General features: G+C 36.7%; 1 protein-coding gene across 3 annotated transcripts; it reads right to left on the bottom strand.

Annotated features, from left to right (window-relative positions):
* Positions 1–1,671: 1,671 nt before the first annotated feature.
* Positions 1,672–20,157, bottom strand: LOC113039410 (calcium homeostasis endoplasmic reticulum protein-like). Of its 3 annotated transcripts, XM_026197310.1 has the most exons (19): positions 19,993–20,157; positions 19,471–19,644; positions 18,597–18,632; positions 17,028–17,182; positions 13,719–13,856; positions 13,483–13,634; positions 11,431–11,542; positions 11,257–11,346; positions 10,956–11,169; positions 9,904–10,067; positions 8,642–9,077; positions 4,251–4,495; positions 4,030–4,163; positions 3,840–3,926; positions 3,062–3,190; positions 2,855–2,971; positions 2,362–2,456; positions 2,087–2,272; positions 1,672–1,900 (listed from the first exon to the last, which is right to left on the bottom strand). In XM_026197310.1, exons 1-19 carry the CDS (start codon positions 20,015–20,017, stop codon positions 1,863–1,865), a joined length of 2,727 nt encoding a protein of 908 aa, XP_026053095.1. In that variant the 5' UTR covers positions 20,018–20,157; the 3' UTR covers positions 1,672–1,862. The 3 variants fall into 3 exon arrangements, with proteins under 3 accessions (XP_026053095.1, XP_026053096.1, XP_026053097.1); XM_026197311.1 differs by lacking the exon at positions 18,597–18,632; XM_026197312.1 differs by lacking the exon at positions 18,597–18,632 and having other exon boundaries at positions 17,028–17,179.
* Between the last annotated feature and the right edge of the window lie 3,404 nt (positions 20,158–23,561).

The raw sequence follows: 23,561 nt of genomic DNA, 5'->3' as shown, positions 1-23,561 counted from the left end.
CAGAGGTAGAGAGAGACTGATGCTGAGATCAGACACACTGATGCTGGACAATAAACTGTTTCCTTTGTACCAGGAGAGAGTCACATGATCCACATTCACCACTGAACACAGCAGTGAACAGTTTGATGAAGATGATGATAAACAGTCTCTGCTGATGACTGGAACAGGCAGACGAGCTGAAAACACAAGGGAATAAATACAATTCAGTATAACAGTTGCAGAGAACATAAGTTGAGAACAAAGTTATGAGGAAAAAAACATCTATAAAATTATTATATCATCAAATAGACATGAATATGAATCTATCATCACAGGATTTGTCAATCATATGACAATTTTTGTAATAATTCTGAAAGAGATTATTGTCAAAAGATAAAAATGTATAAAAATCCTGGTAAGTAATTCTCTGCTCACCGTAGACAGTGAGACTGAAGATGTTGAGTGGGGTGTCTGATCTTTTGCTGGTGACTTTATATTCTCCAGAGTCTGTGATTCTGGTGTTTGTGATGATCAGAGATCCAGTCTGATCCAGTTTCAGTCTGTCTCTGAATCTCCCATCAGCCTTATCTTCATAAAACCTGCTCTTACTGTCCTTCACATTGATTTTAGCTATCATAATGTTTTCAAATTTCCACATGATCTCCTCGTCTCTCTGTATTTCAGTAAGATCAGCGTTTAGACGCACCGATTCTCCCTCCGTCACTGACACGGACTTCACTACATCAACACCAAACACACCTGATGAAAAAACACACATAATTACTCAAAAATGATTTCTGAACGTTTTTGTCATTTTGAAACTATTCTCTTCGTTCTTCTCATAAGTATTTAAGTAAGTTTAGTCTGATAAAAACTTGTTAATATTTAAGTCAAAATAAATGATGGAATAATAAATAACGGAATTATATTTGTGGCCAACTTTTAATATAAAAAAAAAACTGAAGTCATGCAGATACTCACCAGCCAGACTCCATGAAAACAAATAAATGTGAATAATCATTTTCTTCAGCAGTTTGCACGGCAGGTTCACAACAGAACTGTGATAGTAAACCTTGAATTGTTCATAAAGCCAATGAAGCTGTCAGTCTGAAGTGAAGTAGTTTAGTGAAGATCTGCAGTGAGTGTTTAGAAACTCCTCCAGCAGCTCCTCCCTTCACCGACTAATCGTGTTATTGCCAGCCTGAGACTCAAACCCACAACCTTAGGGTTAGGAGTCAAACTCTCGAACCATTAGGCCACAACTTTTTATATCCATTGACACAAATGTCATGAAATCTAACCATTTTGCTCTAAATGTCCATTAGCACAAGCAATAAACCTGGAAAGATGGTTTGTGAGAACCATTCACTCATGTTGGGAATTTGTTTCAAACAATATCTTTTGTTTCATAATAGTTTTTGCTAACAGGATTTTTTTTCTAGTTTATTCACACTTACAGTGACCCAAACTGAGTACTGAAGACGCTTTAGAGGAAGTTCTAGAGGATATGAAAGACTATCATTACAGTTGAATAAACAGATGATCAATGTTTTGGATGCATAGATTATAAACAGACAAACTTTTCAAGCATTGTTCATGTCAAAACATGCCTAAATAAACCAGTATTTTTCGTTAACTGTTCATTCTTTCACTTCAATCACTCAATGCGTAAATGAATTGTATAAACACTGCCCTTTTTAAAATATCTTTATTTTGCTTTTACAGAGTCTCAGAAAATTCAAAGCAAGCGCTTGAAATGACACAATATGATGCTTTGATGCATTTTACTACAAAAAAGAGCCAAGGGTAAGTAAGGCTAAACATCCAAACTAATGTCAAACCAGCTTTATGACATCTACAGTTAAAAAACAGGCCACGTGTGATCACTCTGTGCTGGAGGGCTCCTGGGGGTCTCTGCTTACTGAGGATGAACAAAGATAAAACACATTCAAACTTGGTTATAATTAATAGTTATTTAGTTCAATACTAAGGGTTAATAGTTTGAATAAACCCTTAACCCAGAGTATTAGCATCAATATTAGTGATGATTGACTTGGCAAACAGGCTTTTGCTAACATTAAGGTCTCGGTTATAAAAACATGAATACCTTTTTCTCGTGCTTTCATCCTTGCAACAAAATTGTAGCTTTTGTTTTTCCTGTAGTTCACGTACGGGTCATCCAGTGCGACTCCCACTCCTTTATACTGGTCCCACTTGTCCCGGATGTCTCCTCCTTTGATGGGGTCTTGAATGCCCTGTTCTTTAGCACCAAGACCCCCTGATCCGCTCCAGCCTGCAGGATGAACAGGCGGGGAGTTAGTGCTGGATCAATGGAGACATCAGTTCATGTGGTCATGGTCAAACTTGTTCTAGATGACATACCCATCTTCATGAGCATCTGATGGCCCTTGTTTTCTTCGCCCAGCTTGAGGTCGACTGGTAAAGCAGCAGGGACTGAACCCAAACCAGATGTGGAGCTGCCGAAAGGCCATATTTTATCATGAAAATACAACAACAGACTTTGTAATGTGATTTCATAGGATGCGATTAGATTTTAAATTTAGGAGCGCCTAATGAGAAAAAGTAATTTAGGTAATCTGCTCCAAAACTTAAATTAAAAAACAAATGAAAATAGTTAAATAATTAAATTCAATAATTGGATGAATTTATTTAAATGGTTTTATTTTTTCAATTAAGCATAAACTTAAAAAAAAAAATGCAAAATTTCATACATTTAGGATAAAAAATAAATTTAATTCTGAGAGTAATAACGATACCAAATAAACCCTTGTGAAAATGCAGATACAGATTACAAAGCAAAAATCAGCTTTTCAAATGCGAACTGGATTTGGGTAACAAAAGCAGATCGTCTTACGGTGGCGTTGGACTGCGTGATTTTGCAGCGTGAGCGCGCTTGTCTGGAGATCGTGACTTGGAGCGAGATCTGGAGCGGGAGCGACTTCGGGACCTGGATCTGGAGCGACTCCTGCTCCTACGGAAGAAAGTCAAAAATGTGTTCAATAACTTTGTGTGGCTGGAAAAAAAATGGTTTAAATATTTGCTTATTTTTTGGTGGGGGTACCTGGAGCGAGATCTGGAGTAGGAGCGAGAGCGGGATCTGGAGCGAGAGGATTTGGAAGATCTGGAGCTGGAGCGTGACATGGATCGTCCTCGACTGCGCGACCGACTGCGCGATGGACTCCCTCGGGTGCTGCCAAAAAAAACATCACGTGAAATATTACCAACGAGGAAACAAGGGTAATGACTTCTGTTTGGTCGCATCTGAATTCAAATGTTATTTCAAGTATTAGAAGTACACTTTAATAGCATTTATTAATATTTTATCAAATCAAAATTTTCATTTTAATTTCAGTCCAAATATTGCATATATTGTATTTTGTAATGTTTTATTAGGCTTTTTATACTTCGTTTTTATTTCAGATTTAGTCATTTAGAACACCAGTATTTATTAATGTTTCAAATTTTATTAGCTTGTTTATTAATAATTTATTGTTGTATTGTATTTATTTTAAAATATCTTTATTTCACTTTTAGCTTTAGCAATTTTAGTATACTATTACAGTATTATGATTAAGCCATATTATATTTCCAGGTTTCATTTCAATTTTAGTTTCACCAAGTTTTTTGTTTATTTATTTTCATTTCAGGTTTAGTCTAAACAATTTCAACATTTTAAGTTAACAAACTTAAGTTGCAAAGGCAACATTTGTAATTGTTATTTAGTTTAGTTACTTTTTTCATCTAATATTTACATTTTATTTTATTTCAGCTTTATTTCCACTAATGAAAAGGTTTTAGTTTTTGTTAGAATACATTGAAACTGTTCATTTCTCCCGCACCTGTTGCGTTTTTCATGTTCCTTTTTCCGCCTCGCTCTCATTTTGGCCCGGAAGAACTCGTACAGACCGTTCTGTTCCCAACCCTCACTGGAAAAGCAATAATTTTTAGTCTTCACAACTGAAGTATTAAGTAAAAACGATCAAAAAAAAAAAAAATCTATAAACCCAGAGCAGTCACATTGGTGTTCACCTATTTCTGGGTCTCTCATGGGACGGTGGGCTGTAAAACGCCTCCACCGCGGCCAGCAGACGCTCACTGGGGGGCATCGGAGGCGGCAGACGGATGTCTTTGGGGTCCAGAGGCTTGTAATCGTGATCTTCAAGCTATGGTTAAACAGAAAGAATAACATTTAAGACAAGACTGACAAAAACAAGCATCTAATTCCCAGCTGACGTCGAATGTAAAATGACCTTCACGAGTGGCGCCATGAGTCCTGCGGGAAGGTCGAAGTAGGGCACGTTGGGCACCAGGCTGGGGTCGTCCTGAGTGACGTGAGAAGGGGTCTGTCGACGCACGTGTGGCGCCTGACCATTAAAGCCGTGAGGCGGCGGCGGCCCGAAATCAGGATGCTGGTTCCCACCCCACGGAGGAGGATCAGATATCCCAGGAGGAGGAATCCTCTGGTTCGGGTGGTGATGAGGAGGCGGAACCATCTCTGGTGAGAACAACAATATATTATGCATGACAAAGCACGATAAATTAGCATTTTTCCCTCTGTGGAAGTAACTGTGTGATTTTTTTTTTTTAGCTCAGTCAATTCATTTGACTCCGTTGGTGACGTGTAGTACTCATGAACACGGCCACTCTCTTGATCTTGTTTTGTCACTAGTAGGGCTGTTTCGAATGCCATTTTTTGAGCTTCGAAGCTTAGGTAGCAATCAATATCGAATATTCGAAGCTTCGGTGGGTGGGGCTAAATATATAATAATAGTGTCGGTTTGCATTTGTATCATCTTTCACGACTTCACGGTTCACTCTTCGGCATCATAAATGTGTTGCGGCAGACCCAGTGGAGTGCAGTGTTGCATTTGGTGCATTATGATCAGGTGGCACACATTCTTTAAATATTAATAAACATTTAATAATCTTTTAATTAGAACAGTTTCCGGTACGCATTGCACTGGCAGGTTTATGCTCCGAAAACGGACAGTGCACAAGTGATACTAAACACAGTCTGTTGAGAGCAAGAACTTTAATAAGGTATTAATAACGAACATTTCTTTAAAACAAATGAATCCCAAAACAGAAATTAAATTAGTAACACACAGTAATTTCAACGAACTGTAATAAATAAAGAACACGGTAGCATGCTTATAAACAGTTGAATAAGAATAAATGAATTGTTTTTAAAATGACACAAAATGTAATATCTATTACAATTAGTTTTATTCTATATAAGGGATTTATTTTGTCTTATTCTGACTTTTTGTTAATTTAAATCTTTAAAATGCGCGATGCTTTTATTGAAAGCATGTTGCAATTAGCCTATTTATCATAGCAAATTAAGCGCATAAAAGCAGTTTTTTTTTGTTTTTTTTTTGCCGCGTGCTACTTACAGAACTCAGGTGATTTTTCAAACTTGTGGTGCTGTTGTGGTAGGCAAGTTACAAATCGCATATTTGACACACTGCCTTTCTCTTGTCATCCTCACTTAATTTAAAGTGCTCCCAAATAGGGATGTTGCGGTGACAGATTTTTTCCACCGGTTAATCGACGTGTGAAAAAACCGGTAATCCCGGTGTCACCGGGGTTGCGTGTCGGGGATTTCGGGTGGCCGAAAATGCGTTCGTGCAGACGTGCACACGTCTCAATTTACTTTCACTTTAATTAGCGGCAATTCAGTAGCATTTGTTTGAATTAACCATAGGTTAATTAATTTTTTTCTTAATAAAAATACACAAAACAATAAGACACTCGCTTGTATTACATATTGCAAAATGAATAATAACTTAACACACCATGCAAAACTAAACAAAAGCACTTATGAAACGCCTTTAAAGTGCAAGTATCAAACAAGAAATTATATAAAATATTACTATATTATATAAATTATATAAAATTCACTATTCGTTAAATAAAGTGCCTGCCTTGGCTTTTTCAGCAAAAAAAAAAAAAAAAAAAAAAAAAAAAAACAGCACAACCATCGAATATGCAACGAACGAAAATCAAACACATCCCTGTTGGCATTTGGTTTGAATCCAAAATATTTCCAAATAGGTGCTTTTGCATTTCGCTTTTATCAGATCTTCCGCCATCCTTTAGCTCGCCTCACTCTCCTCAAATGATAAATGAAATCGGACACCTGCTGCTTTACTGCGGCGCTCGTTCCTCTCACGCTAAATTAAGAAGGCACGTAGTCACTAACTGAATTAAGTGCTTTATTGCTATAGGTTAAAACTTCAACATGATGGGGACGGTGCCGGTGGTCAAGTGCTATGACCGGTAGGTGGGTTAAACACCGTGTATCACCGGTAACACCGACTATTGCAACAAGCCTACTCCCAAACAGCTGAGGTCTTGGGCATTTTGTACCTATTCAGTATGAGATGAAATAAATCACTATGTTCGCCAACGGGCGGTTCAAGCATGAGTGAGAATGAATCCGCGACGGATGTCACGTGTTGAAAAAAAAAAAAAGAATATTCGAATCTCAAAACTGAAAATCGAATGCCACCCCACCGAACGAATATTCGAATATTCGATTATTCTAGTACAGCCCTAGTCACTAGGAGTGTCTGTTTGGGATCTTGGTGTTATGATTAATAGTTTTTTCGAATCATTGCCCAGGAGTATTTAATGTAGATCTTCCAAGTATACGTTGCGCTTCTGTTCATTGTCTGTTACATATTCTCATAGTATTTTCTCCTTCCACGACATCTGAATTTTTAAATGCATATATTGCTGTTCCTTCAATCCCTTGGATTGCGTCTGCACCACCCTCTGTGGATCCAGTAGAATTAATTTCAACATTCAACTCTGTCTGCTCTAACATCATGGATTCATTGCTCCATATAAGATGAAGGACAAGAGTCAATGTGCAACCATGGTTGAATGAACAGACTACAGCCCTAAGACAGGAATCTAGAAGATCAGAAAGAAAGTGGAACAAAGACAAACTGCATATTTCCCTACAAATCATGAGGAAAAGTCTGATCAAATATCAAAAAGCTATAAAGAAAGTTATTTTGCCATTATAATTGCTAATAATAATCCATTTGAATTATTCACTGTAATCAATAGACATCTTTGTCCTAGTAAGAAATCAACCCTGGCTCCCTCATTAACAACTTGCAGTTTATTTGCAAAACATTTCGTCTATAAAATTAATGGGATCAAAGCTAATATTCTTACGTCTGCCGTTAATTAAGCTGAAACGGATATAACAGAACTTTGTTTTAATCAGTCTGAAACAGTGTCGCTTTCTGAAGTTCATGACATTAATTCTCATTTAAAGCGTTCATTTTGCCACAAGGACACAATTTCATTGCACATTCTCTTAAGGATGGCTTAGATATTGTTAGTACAGGTATTTTGTCTATTGTTAATATTAGTCTCTATAAAGGGATTGTACCAGTTTGTCTTAAGCAAGCTATTATTGAGCACATTTTATGAAAGGTAATCTGGACGGTTATGACCTGTCAAATTACCATCCAAAATCAAAAGTTCCCATCTTATATAAAATTTTGGGAAAAGCTGTCTTGAGACAACTAAGTGCTTTTTTAACTAAGAATAATATCTTAGATAAATTCCAGTCTTGCTTCAGGTGTAGACATAGCACGGAGTCAGCACTTTTACGGGTAGTAAATAATATTTTACTCATAAGTGATGCAGGGAATCATACTGCTTTAATTCTATTGGATCTTTCTGCAGTATTTGATACCGTTGATCATTCAATTCTCTTGAACCGGCTAAAGCACTTTGTCAGAATCCAAGGAATTGTTTATACATGGTTTGCTTCTTATTTGGGGAGTCATGGCCTAGTGGTAAGAGAGTTTGACTCCTAACCCTAAGGTTGTGGGTTCGAGTCACTTTAAAGCAAAGGTCTTTTACCGTAAAGGTTGGTTATTGTTTTTCATATTCTGAGCATCTTACCAGTTGGGTAGCCCAAGGGTACATACTGGGCCCTGTTTGTTCTCATTACATATGCTCCCATTGGGAAGGATTTTTTTTAAATATGGTATTTATCATCACCTACATGGAGACGACCAGCAGAAAGATTTGCCTTTAAAATCTAATTGTAATATTACCTGTGTAACACTTCGTAGGTGTCTGGATGAAGGGAAAGATTGGTTGGTTGATAATCTTGTTAAGTTGAATGAAGGCAAAACAGAAATTATGATTTTTGGTCGCACAGTTTTTAGCAAGATGCTGAGATCCTCAAATAAATTACTATTAATGATCCCAAGAGCACATCTTAAATCTAAGGGGGACTGAGCTTTTGCTGTCATTGGCCCAAGATTATGGAACAGCCTACCTTTCGAGGTTAGAGCATCCTCTACATTAAGTACCTTCAAGTGCCACTTAAAGTCATACCTGTTTTCCTTTGTATTATTATATCGTTTTTATATATTATTATGTTTTTATGCATCTTATTTTATTTTAGTTAGTTACTGGTAGTCTTAGTACAGCATTAAAGTATTTTAAAGTATTTTTAAATAGATTTTCATTTTGACACTTTCAGTTTTCATATATTACTATTACAATAACTGTAAAATAAAATAATTAAAATAACTAATAAGAAGAATTTAATTAATTTTTCATGAAATCATGGTCATTTTTAAGTAAGAAGCCCAGGTCTCACCTCCTGGGAAGTCTCCCTGTGGGTAGTCGAATGGGTGCGGCGGATATGGCGGCGGTTCGAAGGGATGCCGCGGAGGAAACTCGTCCTGCATGAAGTGTGGCGGGAAGCGTCCGAAGTTGTGTGGTGGTGGCGGCTGGTTGAACGGCGGTGGCTGCTGATGAGGAGGGAAGGGTCCGCGGAAATGCGGCGGACGCTGCATGCGGAAGGGAGGCTCCCTCTGGCCCCACGGCGGCGGCTGATCTGACTGGCTGTTCCACGGCGGCTGGTCAAACTGACCACTCCAGGAGGGCGGCGGCTCATTCTGGCTGCTCCAGGGGCCTGTGGGGCCCCCGTCCCGAGGGCCGCTCCAGTTGGGGTCCCGCTGCTCGTTCCATATGCCCTCGTGGCTGTTCCAAGGTGGACAGGGGGGCGGGGCTTGGGTTGGGTTGAATGGCGGCTGGAGACGGAAACATGTAACTTTTTTTTTACATTTTTATATAAATTACCCATTACTGATATCAAGTAACATTACGAAAGTTCTAATTAGTAAAAATCTATTCCACTACTTTTAGATTACTTCTGAACTAATTTGTTCATCGTTTTTTGGAACATGTGATACTTTTTTCTTTGATTCTTTTGAGCGGCAGTGTACATATTTCAGATTTTTTTGTTTTTATATATATTAAATATATTTACAATATAAATTAAATGAATAAAAATATAGACGTAAATAAATTTACAAGTTTATTATATTTTCAAAAGGTATACTGTATGAGTTTGTATTTATATATTCAAAATAAATATACACAGAACACACATATATTATGCAAATTTTGGATGCAAATAATCGCAATTAATCATTTGGCTTTATAATAAAAACCTGTGAAGGTTATTATAACATCAAATTGTGAAGGAGCCACATGGGGGTTTGTACATTTAAATTAATGATTAAATTAATGATTAAATCATAAAAATGTTAATAAAACCTTACAAAATGAATAATAGCGTTTTTTCCAGAACGAACAATGTAAAAGATTTTTTACAAATTTAAGAAAAATGTATCATGAATGATTTTAAGCCATTGAGTGAGTGAAATATAATCAATAAAATAGTAACGATAATCTGATTATGTGCATTTTAAAACGTAGTATAATCCAATTACAAGTACCTAATATTTGGAATCTGTTTACGTAATCCAGATTACATTTTATCAGCGATTTATTTTTAAATACAGCTGCGAATAACGGAAGATCTATAAGGTTTTAAATTGTTTTTTGACTCACAGGTTGTTGAGGGTTCCACGCCGGCAGGTTGTGCTTCGGATCGAACCAGCCCTGTTTAGAGGAGGGGATGTCAGACGATGATGCCGGGTTCGAGTCTGATGGTCGGCTCGGAGCGCCTTCGTAATCGCCAGGTGGAGGACCGGCCATTGGAGGAGGCTTTAAATCTACCAATGACATTATTAAGAAAAAAATACATCATCACAAATCACACATCAGCAAGAAAAACATGAAATTGAGTCAGAAAGACAATGTGTTTTGTCTATTCATCTGAAGCAGCACTGTAATCAACACATTGCCTTAAAAGGATTAATAAAGTTAGTTTGAGTTTTGAGATTTGAGTTTAATCTCTTAACTCAAAAAAAATTGATATCAAGCCAAGACATGATAAAGTAACAAATTTGGAGAATAAAAACAATTTAAACTGACACTGACATGAGAATAATTATTATTTTAATATATATATTTTTAAAGATGTCTCTTCTGCTCACTAAGACTGCATTTATTTGATAAAAATAAAGCAAAATTGTGAAATATTATTACCATTTAAAATAACAGTGCTCTATGTGAATATACTGTACATCCAATTTACTACTGTAATTCAAACCTGAAATTTCAGCATCATTACTCCAGTCTTCATTGTCACATGATCCTTCAGTAATCAGTCTAAAAATGCTGATTTGCTGCTAAAGAAACATTTCTGATTATTATCAGTGTTGACAACAGTTGTGCTGCCCAATATTTTAGTGGAAACAGTGACCCACTGTTTTCAGAATTCTTTGAGGAACAGAATGTTCAAAAGAACAGCATTTATTTAAATCTTTTGTAACATTCTAAATATCTTGACTGTCACTTTTGATCAATTTAATGCATCCTTGCTGAGAAAAAGCATTAATTACTTTCTGACTGCAAAGTTTCATATGCAACTTTATCTGTATATGATCTCAAATAGTTTCCCCAAGGTTGACCTCAAATTTATTTCAGATAGTTTCCAAAGGAAAAACATACTTAACCTTCATTTAAAGTACTAAAATTATATTATTGAAAGTTTTTACCAGGCTGAGAGGTCAAGGGCGCTTGGGTCTTCACATCGGCGTCTGCAGTCGTCAGCTGACGACAGCGGACTGTGGCTGCTGCTACCGCTGCTGTCTGCTGCTGCTTCAGATTATTCACAAACTCCTCGTGCTGCGTCTTCAGAGCCTGGATCTGCTGCTGGAAGGCCATCTGGATGGGCTGCACCACCGGAGCGTACTCCGTGATAAGCGACGCCTGGACCAGACACAACAGCATGAGGAGCATGAGGAACACATCCTCCAGAGTTAAGCAGAAAATAAACACTGACAGCACGAGCTGCACCTGATACTGTCCCAGACCCAGAGCTGGACTCTGAAGCTGTTGAATGGTGACGTCATCAAAGTAACCGTTCTTCTCCCAGAGCAGCAGCAGCTGAAAACACGAAGAGCAACCACTCAAAGTCAAACTGACGCTATAATGAAAGCTGCAAATGGGAAGAAATGGAAATGATCTTACGCGGGTGATTTTCTGCTGCTTGTCTTCCTCTACTTCCAGGAAGCTGGTGCAGTAAATGGGAACCACGACCTTCTGAAGAGCCGCCAAAAGATCCTTCTGATTTTTCCTCTGACTATGGAGAAAAATTAAGGGTTTGCTCAATAAATCACCATAAAAAAACACTTGAACAACTATTTTCTAATTCCAATAGATTGGAGCCTAGAATTTAATGACAATTCATAATTTTTTTGTGAAAATTAAAAATCATAAATAAATACATACATAACTAAATATATATTTGGCATTACTTTAATTTTCTTAATTGAATTACTGACCAGAGTTGTTGCTCTCATTAACTTAAACTATTCAGTTGCTCTGTTGATTGCAAATTACAGAAATCATTTAGTTTCCAAAGCAATACTTTTTCAGTAACATTACTTCAACTTAAATTGAAATGAATAAGAACTAAATAGACATAATAAAATGACAAAACAACCACATTAAACTAAATTAAATTAAAGTTACAACAAAATATAAAAATATGATTAATATAAAATATGACAATCTGAGAACTTGCAAAAATAAAATGAAAACAAAGTGTCACATTATTTCATTTGATGTGTTATTTAAATGTATTAAGGTTTTCTTGAGTTGAATTAAAAAAACTTAATTAGCGCAAATTAAAATTTTACTGAAATAAAATAAATTAACTAAAAACTTTTACAGTTTTCAACTCAACTTTCTAAAGTTCTAAAACAAGTAAAACTTAAAATTTTAAAATTAAACAGTTTAATATTTAATATAAAAAAAATATTTCAACATTTAAAATACTGTAACTTTTTTATATATATTGTTATAAATATATATTTATATATTGTGTAAATATTTTAAAATAATCAGATTAAAAAAGCTCAGAACATTTTCAAAAATACACCAAATAGGGATAAACATAGAAAACAATGTGAAATTTATATTAAAATATAAAAGTAGTAAAAAATATGAGTGTTATAATAATATCATACCATATTATTGATGCTAAAAACACTGAAACCCCAGACTACTTTTTATGAGATTTTAGAGGTGTTTGTGTTGCACATCATAGAAGACAATGTTAGCATCTGATGATTTTAACTGTTGGAGACTTTAACTGTTTTTTGTGCCATTTCATCTTTTTTTTTTAAACAATATTTCCCCCAATATTTAAGCATTTTATCATAAGCGGATATCGGTTTTGTAATATCGGATTCACCGATAAACGCTGCCATCTTTGGGGTGATTTGAGAATTGCGCGCAGGATCGCCATTGCAGCGTGTCTGACAACAACAACGTCGTGCAGGTACTTTATTTGCAGTAGTTTGTAAACTATTTAACATAACAGCCAGTTATGAACCAAATTAGATGCATTACATCAGCGGTTCTCAATTCCAGTCCTCGCGCCCCCCTGCTCTGCACATTTTGCACATTTCTCTTTAATCTAACTTAAATGTGCGGCGATCACAGGATATTCCGTCATGATTTCGAAGTCTACGTATATGTTCCATTCAAAGTGCACTGAAGTGTGCGAGACGAGAATTTAAATTGTATTTATGTACAGAGGTATATGATGTCACACTTAAGACTAATTTTCCACATAAAAAAAAAATAGGACTGAAAAGATGAAAAACCAAAGAATTTTTTCATTTTCATTTAGTCATTTATTTACTTTATAACAGTTAATAAATATCGGTTCTACATATCGGTTATTGGGCACACAAACATGCAAATAATTGGTATCGGTTATAAAAAATAAAACTAAATATCGGTTGATCACTAATACATTAACTGAGAGAAACTATCATGGATTGAATGAGAGTGTTTTTTTTTACTTTGTGATGAGAACCCAACACAAACACGATTTATTCACTTAGTGTAACCATTTTTACAAGCCGTCAAATGTTTATATAAATGCAGCAGAATAAGCCTTCAAACTGCAGGGAGAATTAACCAGTGCCAAAAGGGGGTTTCATGACCCTTTAAGTATTCAAATGCAGTATAATGTGACACAAGAGTTCAGATGAAAGCTCCACCTCTCACCAGTGATGCAGGACGTCGTTGGTCAGATAGATGAGATGTAGGCGGAGCTCGAAAAGCACCCCATCAGCAGTGATGCGGTTTCTGAGATGTGACGCCATCAGCTCGCAGTGCGGCGGGGTTTTAGCATTACTGAACATCCAGTTCTTTCCAGCCTGAGAACGAGAAAAATAACCAGATAATAACTAATCTGAGGCATATCAGACAGAGCGGGCGTGAGCAAAGCAGGTTTCTCGTACCGATATGGCGTCTTTGGTGCAGGTGTCTATGATGGGCTGCAGCAGGTTATCAAACTCATTCATGTCCAGCTGCGTCTCCGCAAGCAGCTTCTGCATCTGCTGCTCCATCGCCAAAGAGATGGCGGCCGTCACTTGCTCCTGAAACCCCAAAACACATTTACTTAACAGAATATATCAATGTTCAATGATATTGGGTCAGTCAGACTATTTTTGGGTGTGAAACTAAGACTTTTATTCCACAAGGATGACTATAAACGACTATACTATAAAAGACTTCTATGTTTCTATTTCAAACAAATGCAGTTCCTTTGAACTTTTTAATTAAGATTCTGCTTCGATGACGGCAATAAATTAAACTAGATGAGTAAAGTTTGTGAACAAATGTTGATGTTGGCTTGGCAAAGCCTTGTTTGAAAGTTTGAAATGACTATGAAAAACTTTAAAACGTGAAGTTAAGAAAATGTTTCAATTTTGTAGCGCATTGCTAAAATGTTTTGGAACGTTGCGAACATTTTACTAGCACATTTAACATAATAGCATTTTTTTAAATATGATTAAACACATTGCTAGCATTTTACACAGTACTAAGATGTTTTAGCAAAACTGCTAACATGAGTTAATATTGCTAGCATATTTTAGCATTTTTCTAATGTTTTAACATGTTGCTTACATTTTATCACATTGCTAACATGACTCAAACATAATTTAACATTGCTAGCATGAATTAGCATCTTGTCAAAATGATTAAACATGTTGCTAGCCTATTTTAACATCTTCCTAGCATGAATTAGCATCTCGTCAAAATGATTAAACACACTGCTAGCCTATTTTAACATGTTGCTAGCTTGAATTAGCATGTAATCCTGGGACAGTCGTTAAACTCAGCAAATAAACATCTTAAATACTGTATATATAATATTGCAAAAGTTTTGACCCCCTAAATGAAAGTTTATGGGATGTTTCGTAATTGAACTGTCCATTTAACGAAAACTGATAAGTTAGAAAAGATTTAGCAACCAAATGTAGTCTCATTGTGCGTTCACACCAGATGTGAATGAGGCATTAAGCGTGAGTGATTTACATGTTAAGTCAATGTAAAGATGCAAATAGACATCCTGCAAAATTCAGATTTTTCAACTCGCGCGTTTCGCGTGAATCATGCGTTTCACACATCAAAACACCCGAAACACTCAATTCGCAACACGTCTATCACTACCGCCTCATTCACGCGAAACGCGTGAGCTGAAACATCTGAACTTTGGCGAAATTTCGCACTGCGTTAACCAATCAGGAGCTGCTCTAGCAGTGACGAGATTACAACGTAGCAAGCAGATGGAAAATCAGAACAACAATGGAGGACAAAGTCATAGTCGCTGTACAGTATGTGGATACCCGGAGCTGTATGATACTTCTTCATACTTTTACAGAAACAGGAATAAAAAGGATCTTGCTTGGAAGAAATAGATTAATTGACTAAAGACCAAAGATTACCTTTTAGATTTACCCAAAACAAATTATATTTTATGTTGAACCACTAAAGAGATATCAGAGCCAGTGCCAAATGTCAGAAGAACTAGCCTAGTAGAGACTGCTCTCGTCGGTAACATGAGCACTGAGCTCCCGCTGATGGTCTCCGAAATTGTGTAAACACATTTTTAAATAGTCGCTGTCTTCATAAATAAACCACATATTTGAGTTTAAAACAACTAAATTCTCGCCTAAAATACTTTTAAAACTACATTCCATAACACGATAAGTGTAATATTTTGAAAATGATCTAAATCAATGGTGGTTGAAATCACAATGCTGCTTAAACTCAACTGGCAGAAGCACCTCCCATGGGGTGCATAAGCGTCTGTTGTGGAGTTAATTTCACGCACGAATGAAGCGAACAGACTCAAAATGCACGATTTAGACGCGCAAGTCGCGTCTGGTGTGAACACACAGTCTGAAGATGAAGCAGCAGCTTAAATAGTGAATCAGTATGTTACAATATATTCAATTGAGAGTGAGGAATCAAGTGCCGATTTGGGTTGATTTTGGCAGGGTCTGAGCCAGTCGGCCATTATGGTAGGAGACGCTATTGGTTGCCAGGGGCAACGCCTTCAGTACTTCACAGAGGCACGACTAAACATTCCAGAGCACTTTAATTTTTGCGCATTTATTATTTTGGCGAAACAGAGACGGGTCTACGAATACGAGAAAGAAAAGGAAGAAAGTAAACAATGCAAAGAGATAAGGTGAAAGAAAAGCTCACACCAAGCCCAAACAGCGGTATTTGGAGAAGGTCTCAGGCATCCAAAATATCAACCCATACGAGCTCCCTGCAGCAGAATGGCACAGAGACCTGGACCATTACCTCCATGCACATATATGGACATTGTGAATTATATCGTTTTTGGTGTAAATTACTACACAATTCAGGAGTTTAAAGGCACAAGTCTTTGAAAAGTTATGAGGCTTTCTGCTGTGGCTGGGTGCAGGACTTGGTCATCTACAAGCCTCCAGGTACTGAAAACTGCGTTGTACTGGCCAAGGTAAGTTTCTTCTCATGCGTTTTAGCGTGTTGTAATTACACTGCATTTAGCAGACACTTCTTGACCAAAATGACCAAGTAATTAACTGCGACTTTTTCGTTAGTGTTTCGTAAACAGTAGTTTGTAACAAGATGTTCAATGTACACAAACGTTTGCAACATGTTTTGATGTAGGCTAAAGCTGTGTATGTTTAGGTGTTTAGTTGTAATTTGATTTTAGCCCAATGACACAAACTGTACCAGGTTTTTGTGTTGGGGGCTGCAAAGTGGACAAACCAGTTCTGGGTTGGCTAGGATAGTTAAATGTGTGATTGCAAAAGACGTAAATGTCCTGGTTAGATTAAAGCCATATCAACAGTGTGAATGCAAGGTGTATGAGATTCAGACGAGGCTGCAGACTGATGCTGTGTCCATTCCGGTAACCTAAAAAACTGTATTCCATTGTTCCTATGTTATCGTGTGACGTACTGGAGCAGTTTTTAACGCAGCAGTGACTTCCAGGCATTGCGACAAACTCCTCTACTACCGAGTTAACAAAACACGTAAACAATCATGTTTGGCTGCCGGCATCCTGCCAACATGGCGGAGAGGGTGAGATACCGTGACATCGAGGGGAGGGGCTCTGTACCATGATGACAACTCCTCACTCTCAATATTACTGTATTTTAAGTCAAATAAATGCAAGTCTGGCACGCAGAAGATAAAGAACCATCAAAATACGCAAAGTGCCATAGACTTTTCATTGAGGGGGGTGAAAACTTTTGTGCACACACCTGTCTGAGGCTGAGCAGGTGTTGCTCCTGCTGCTGCAGGTTCCACTGGCTCTGCTGGATCAGCTCCTCCACAGATGGCGTGGACGGTGGCGGGAGCATCGTCATCGGCACAGGAACATCTGCCACCTCTTTACCCGGAGGTTTACAGAGCACTGCTAATCACAAGAACACACAGACACAAATCTATAACACATACTGTGTGCCGAGACAAACATCTGTCTGATGGATTTGGGCGAACTGGGAAGCGCTACTGAAAGAGACTTGACTCTCGTTTGACTGGATGTTCCCAGAGCAAAGCCTTTCAGATCAGAGAAACATGCAGGAAATCACTCATGCTGGTTCATTCCCCTCTGATTTTCCATGTCTGGAGAGAATCGCATGAAAAACTTGGGAATAGGAGCTGGGAATGAAGGGAACGAACCCAAAGAAAAACTGCTTGCTTGTGGTTTCCTCGAGATACAAATGAAACTGAAAGCTTGAATCAAGATTTATACGGAATACTTGCATTTGCAAACAAAAGTAAACCAAAATAAAATCAAGCTGCACAAGTTTAAATATCATATATGTAGCAAAAAATAAATAAAAATACCGTGCAGAAAAGTAATGTGCTTACAGTTGCTTACCTAAAAATGTAAGTGAAAATTTACTCTCTTTCAGACCATCCAAGATAAAGATTATTTTGATTCTTCATCTGCACGTATTTGTAGATATGTACTGTAGTAATATCACCACAATGCATGCCGTCAGAATGAGGATCCAACCAGATGATAAACATATAATAATCCACACCACTCCAGTTCATCAATTAACATCTTGAGAAGCAAAAACCTTTGCAATTTTAATAACCAAACCCACCAGCTTCATGCATTTTAACTTTAAACAGCTTCTTCTGGCCAAAATATGATTTCATAATCCATAACGCATCCTCCATCCCCTGTTATCTCACATCAAAATCCACCCATATATCTGTCTGGGACTGTTTTCTTTTGTAAACGTCGCTTGATCTGTGCAGATTTCTCTCCTGATTCAGACGAGATGACTTAGATTAAAAACGCATTAATGATGGATTTGTTTCTTACAAACACAAAACTTTTCTCAAGATGTTAACTGATGGACTTTTGTGGATTATTCTGATGTATTTATCAGCTGTTTGGACTCTCATTTTGACGGCACCCATTCACTGCAGAGGATCTGTTGGTGACCAAGTAATTAAAAATGCTAAATTTCTCCAAATCTGATGAAGAAACAAACTCATCTACATCTAGGTTGGCCTGACGGGGAGAACATCTTCAGCTAATTATCATTTTTGTGTGAACTATTCTATTAATTCATGGTTCAAATCCCTAAATATGTGAAATATTAAGAGTGATGGTTGGCAAACACCACCAAAAAGTTTTTCGCATCTGTATTTGAAAGTTTCAACCAATTACACAAGTTGATATCTGTCTGAGAAAACGAAAGCCATGACATAACCTGACAAATTAAATATAATAAAAAAGCGTTTCAAACACTAATGATGCAGAAGAACTGGCAAAATGAACCATTTCTGATCATCTGTCTAATAAATACCTTCCATTTTATATTCATCATCATGAGAGCCAGAATCTACGAAGGAGAGAAGCACACCTTAAAGACGAACACATTCACAATACAACAGGCAAATCTAGCTGTAAATGTACATCACAAAAGCCCCGTGTTAAAGAAATGAAATAAAACTAAAATAAACTTCTAATGTAAGACTAAAAATGTATTGACCGCTAACTGAAATAAGCTTCAGTTTAAGCACCAAGTTTACAACAAATAAATATCCTTACTAAAAACTAAAACAGAACCAAGCCTAAAATTTAAACAATATAAAACAAACCTAAACAAGTAATATTTAAAATAAATTAAAGATAATAATAATAATAAAACCCCAAAATTAGTAAAATTACAATTAATAATAATTAACTGTCACTCACGTTTTTGAACATATACTTGAAAGTGCATGATCCAAACCTATACATTTACAATATATGACTGAAAATATGTTGTTTTTGGTGATATTGATGTACCATTTTCATGGTAATGCAAAGTTTGAATTTAAAATGGGTTTCAAAGCATGAATTTTGAGATTTTATGTTTTCAAATGATATATCATTTCTGATGATTTCTAAAGTGTGATAGAGAACAAGGCAACAAAGAAGACTGTTTTTTCAGATCAGAACTAATTTTGAACAAAAAAGATGGTAAAATATATATTTAGGAGTCTGAGACCTTTCCAACGACATATAGTTTATAATGATTAGATTAGGATTTAATTGTAATATAGTGAAGTAAACGTAGGGGGCCCACCGAGGGGCCAGATGGCAGTTAACAGGTTAAATTATTAATAATAGTAATAATAATATTAAATTCACAGAAATAAATGTGTCTTGTGCTCTGCAGCGGTTCATTCACGTACGCTGCTGCTGTTCGATGGCCAGTTTGTATCTGTAGTAGCCGAAATAGTCCCCTCCGAACAGAAAGGAGAACTTGGGGTTGTCCTTCTGCTTCTCCATGGTCATCTTCTCAAACTCTGGGCCGTTTCGGGCCACAAACTGAGCCAGTTTATCAATGACATTACGCAGCTCTTGATCTGATGGGAAAAATCAAAGAGAAATACAATACACAAAATAAATACATAGTATATTTTATTTTATTATATATCAACTGTGCACAGTTTTAGTGTAGTAAATATAGTGTAGTGTAGTGTGTAGTGTTGGTCAACATTGGCATCTAACGTTACTGTAAAAGCTTCATATGTAAATTTACAAATACTAAAGCTGCAAACTTTCCAAAACACTACATTTATGTCACTGCAAAAACTTTTGGCCATGACTGTAGAGTCAATATAACCTAACCCAGCACATAAATACTAATCTTATGTGACAACCGTGTGTTTACTAGTGAGGTTTTGGTGAATATAATATCAGTTTACGGTTACCTTCTGGTGGAGTGGAAATATCCATTATTCTCACGATTACTCGATGTTATTAGACCAGGAAGTCATTTATAACACGCGAAACAAAATAGCCCGCTATTAAACGGACGCGACCATTATGTTAAAAGGGTTGTGTTGTGTTTCAGTTCAAGATGAAGCGACAGGAAACTGAACCCGTGACGACTTCCTGCGATGCGTGATGTGCGCACGCGCTCTGGAGACGTTCGGAAGGGCCGTGACGTCACAGCGTCGCCTGCCGTCGGGAGGCTAGACGCCTCATTGGCGTCAACACGTCAACGTCGCCGCCATATTGGAGCGGGCAACTCTAATAACTCTCACATCAGGACAGAAGAAAACATTACCTGACTCATCGACAGATTGGACACCTACAAACCGTCACACGATAATAAAAACAGACTCCGAAGTGCTGATCTGAATCAACAGAGTCGCGAACAGACTCCGAAGTCCCGGTCTGAATCAACAGAGTCGCGACAGGCTCCAAAGTCCCGATCTGAATCAACCGAGTCGCGAACAGGCTCCGAAGTGCCGATCTGAATCAACAGAGTCGCAAACAGGCTCCGAAGTGCCGATCTGAATCAACCGAGTAGCGAACAGGCTCCGAAGTCCCGAGCTGAATCAACAGAGTCGCGAACAGGCTCCGAAGTCCCGATCTGAATCAACCGAGTAGCGAACAGGCTCCGAAGTCCCGATCTGAATCAACAGAGTCGCGAACAGGCTCCGAAGTGCCGATCTGAATCAACAGAGTCGCGAACAGGCTCCGAAGTCCCGATCTGAATCAACCGAGTCGCGAACAGGCTCCGAAGTCCCGATCTGAATCAACCGAGTAGCGAACAGGCTCCGAAGTGCCGTTCTGAATCAACCGAGTCGCGAACAGGCTCCGAAGTGCCGATCTGAATCAACCGAATCGCAAACAGGCTCCAAAGTGCCGATCTGAATCAACAGAGTCGCGAACAGGCTCCGAAGTGCCGATCTGAATCAACCGAGTCGCGAACAGGCTCCGAAGTCCCGATCTGAATCAACCGAGTCGCGAACAGGCTCCGAAGTGCCGATCTGAATAAACCGAGTCGCAAACAGGCTCCAAAGTGCCGCCCAACATACATGGAAAAACAAACCACTGTTGTGTGTGTGTGTGTGTGTACATGTATATTATACTTAAGGAGCTCATTAATTAAACACAATTTGGAACTCATGTCCACAATATTTTTGTGTTGAGTCATTAGTTGTGTCTTAATTTGATTAATAATTAGTATTTTAAAATTACATTTCAATTTTTTTTATTTTTACTCTTTATATTACTATTAATTTATTCTTCATTTTTATCTATTCTGTATTATTCCACCCTTTATATTACATATTCTTCTTGCTACTATTAACCTATTGTTGTTCAGTTATTCATTATGGTATTATTCATATTATACATAGAATTTAATAAATCTATTGTCTCTCATATGTTATTGTACCATTGTACTCGCTTTTCATATTATTCACTTTACTTTAAGTTGTACTACATATACTTTTTAATATAACATATCACTTTTAATATATTTCTACTGTGCACTGTATCAGTGCATATTTTCATTTTCACTGGATCCATGAGGCCATCAGTTATATGTGTTAACACTTTGTGTTATTATTTGTTGTATTCTTCTGTTGGCTAAAGTGCTATCAAAATGAAAAGCAGACTTCAAGTCTGTGATTTGTATTTACTTGTTTTATTACATTTTCTCAACTATAGTAAATTATTAGTGTTTAAAGATGTAATATTTAGGTTTTATCCCAGTACTTCAAAGGGAATGGGCACAAGAAAGAGAGAAAAAAAAGGAAAGAAAAATGTTGCAAATGAACACAGAGAAAGAAATAAAACAACTACATATCATGTAATGTACATTCAAATTACATTACATGAATATGTTACAGTTATACTAAATTAACAGATTTGTAAAACAAAAAAAACAACGAAATCATCAAGTGAGACAAATGTGAGCTTTCAATTAAAAATTTTCCAAACATAACTTAACAACTGGAGGCAAAGTTTTTTTAACTGTTTTTTATCCTCTGAAATTGGTTGGTAAGTGAGAACGTTATGGTGTTTTTATTCAGTAAAAACCGCAGCTCCCCCGTTTACTTTGATTTGTTTTAAGGCAGTCTTGCCCTCACTAACATGGCGGACGCGTTGACGTATCGCGGCAACGGCTCAAAGCGGCCAATGAGGCGTCTAGGTATTTATATGTCTATGGTTTTTGACACTTTAACGCCGTCGATGACAACCGAGAAACTGGCATTCTAAGTAATGTATTATATTTAAGTTAGTCATGTTCGCTACTGTTTTCTGGCAAATTAGCTTTTTGAAATTGAGTCAATAGATTGAATGGTTTTTCTATCATGCAAAAAAAAAAAAAAAAAATCAGCATATCGAATGAATCAAACAGTATGTGTGATGCAAGTTAGTATGTTTGGGAAAATAATAACTCATCACTGATTTCACCTCTAGCACTCTCTAAACTAATTATATTGCCACTTTTAGACCTGCACTCTTTTCATTTACTAATTGCTTTTCTAAAAAAAAAAAAAAAAAAAAAAAAAAAAAAAAAAAACCTATTCTTTTTGTATTCTATCGGTTTTCTTTTCATTTATTATACAACCCTTGCTATTTCTGGGTCCTATTGATCTGAGTGCTCTGTTAGGTTTATATTCAGTGAACATTTCTGCTATGTATTTAGGACCTAGGGCATTGATTGATTTATAAACGAGTAAAAGTACTTCAAAATCCACCCTAAATTTAACTGGAAGCTAGTGTAAGGACCTGAAGACTATAATGATTTATTTACTGCTTTGACATGACTACTGAAACCTGTATCTGTACCTGAATTCCTGACTTGATTTTTTAGTTTTTAGACTAGAGTCAAGGTATGCATTCACCTTGAGAACTTCATCTTTGTTTCCAAATGCAATTTTAGTAAGACTTTGGTTTTCTTTAACTAGAAGCTTAACTGTTAATTTCATTCACATAGAGACACATTATAACATGCATGATTAAGATGAACAAGGTAAATAAAAAGTAAATTTTACAAAATCACACACAAATAATAATTACAATAACTACATAAATATGTGGAATAAAAAAAACACAAATAATAATTATAACTACATAAATATGCAGAATAAAAAAAATCTATATAAGCTTTCTGGACCCCCCCCAAAAAAGTAGTATACTTTTAGGGATCTGGGTCATTTTTGACCCATGAGGAAAATATTTGTTATAAAATTCGCGGGAAGGAGAAAGGGTAAATATTAAATTGTCACATAGTAAATTCTAATTAAATAAGCCAAATGATGTCAGACATTGAGCTCCATTACCCCTAAAAAAATCCTGTTTTCAGACAAAATCTCAACACCTTACATATATTTATATATTCCACTTAAAAAAAAAAAAGTTACATCCCCCTTTCAGAATCTACAAAAAGTTAATTATTTTACAAAAATAAGAGGGATCGTACAAAATGCATGTTATTGTTTAATTAGTACTGACCTAAATACGATTTTTCACATAA

This window comes from Carassius auratus, chromosome 22 (assembly GCF_003368295.1).
Source record: "Carassius auratus strain Wakin chromosome 22, ASM336829v1, whole genome shotgun sequence".
NCBI classification, from domain to species: domain Eukaryota; kingdom Metazoa; phylum Chordata; class Actinopteri; order Cypriniformes; family Cyprinidae; genus Carassius; species Carassius auratus.
The sequence above is the reverse complement of the archived record's forward strand: the minus strand, read 5'-3'. Positions and strand labels throughout refer to the sequence as shown.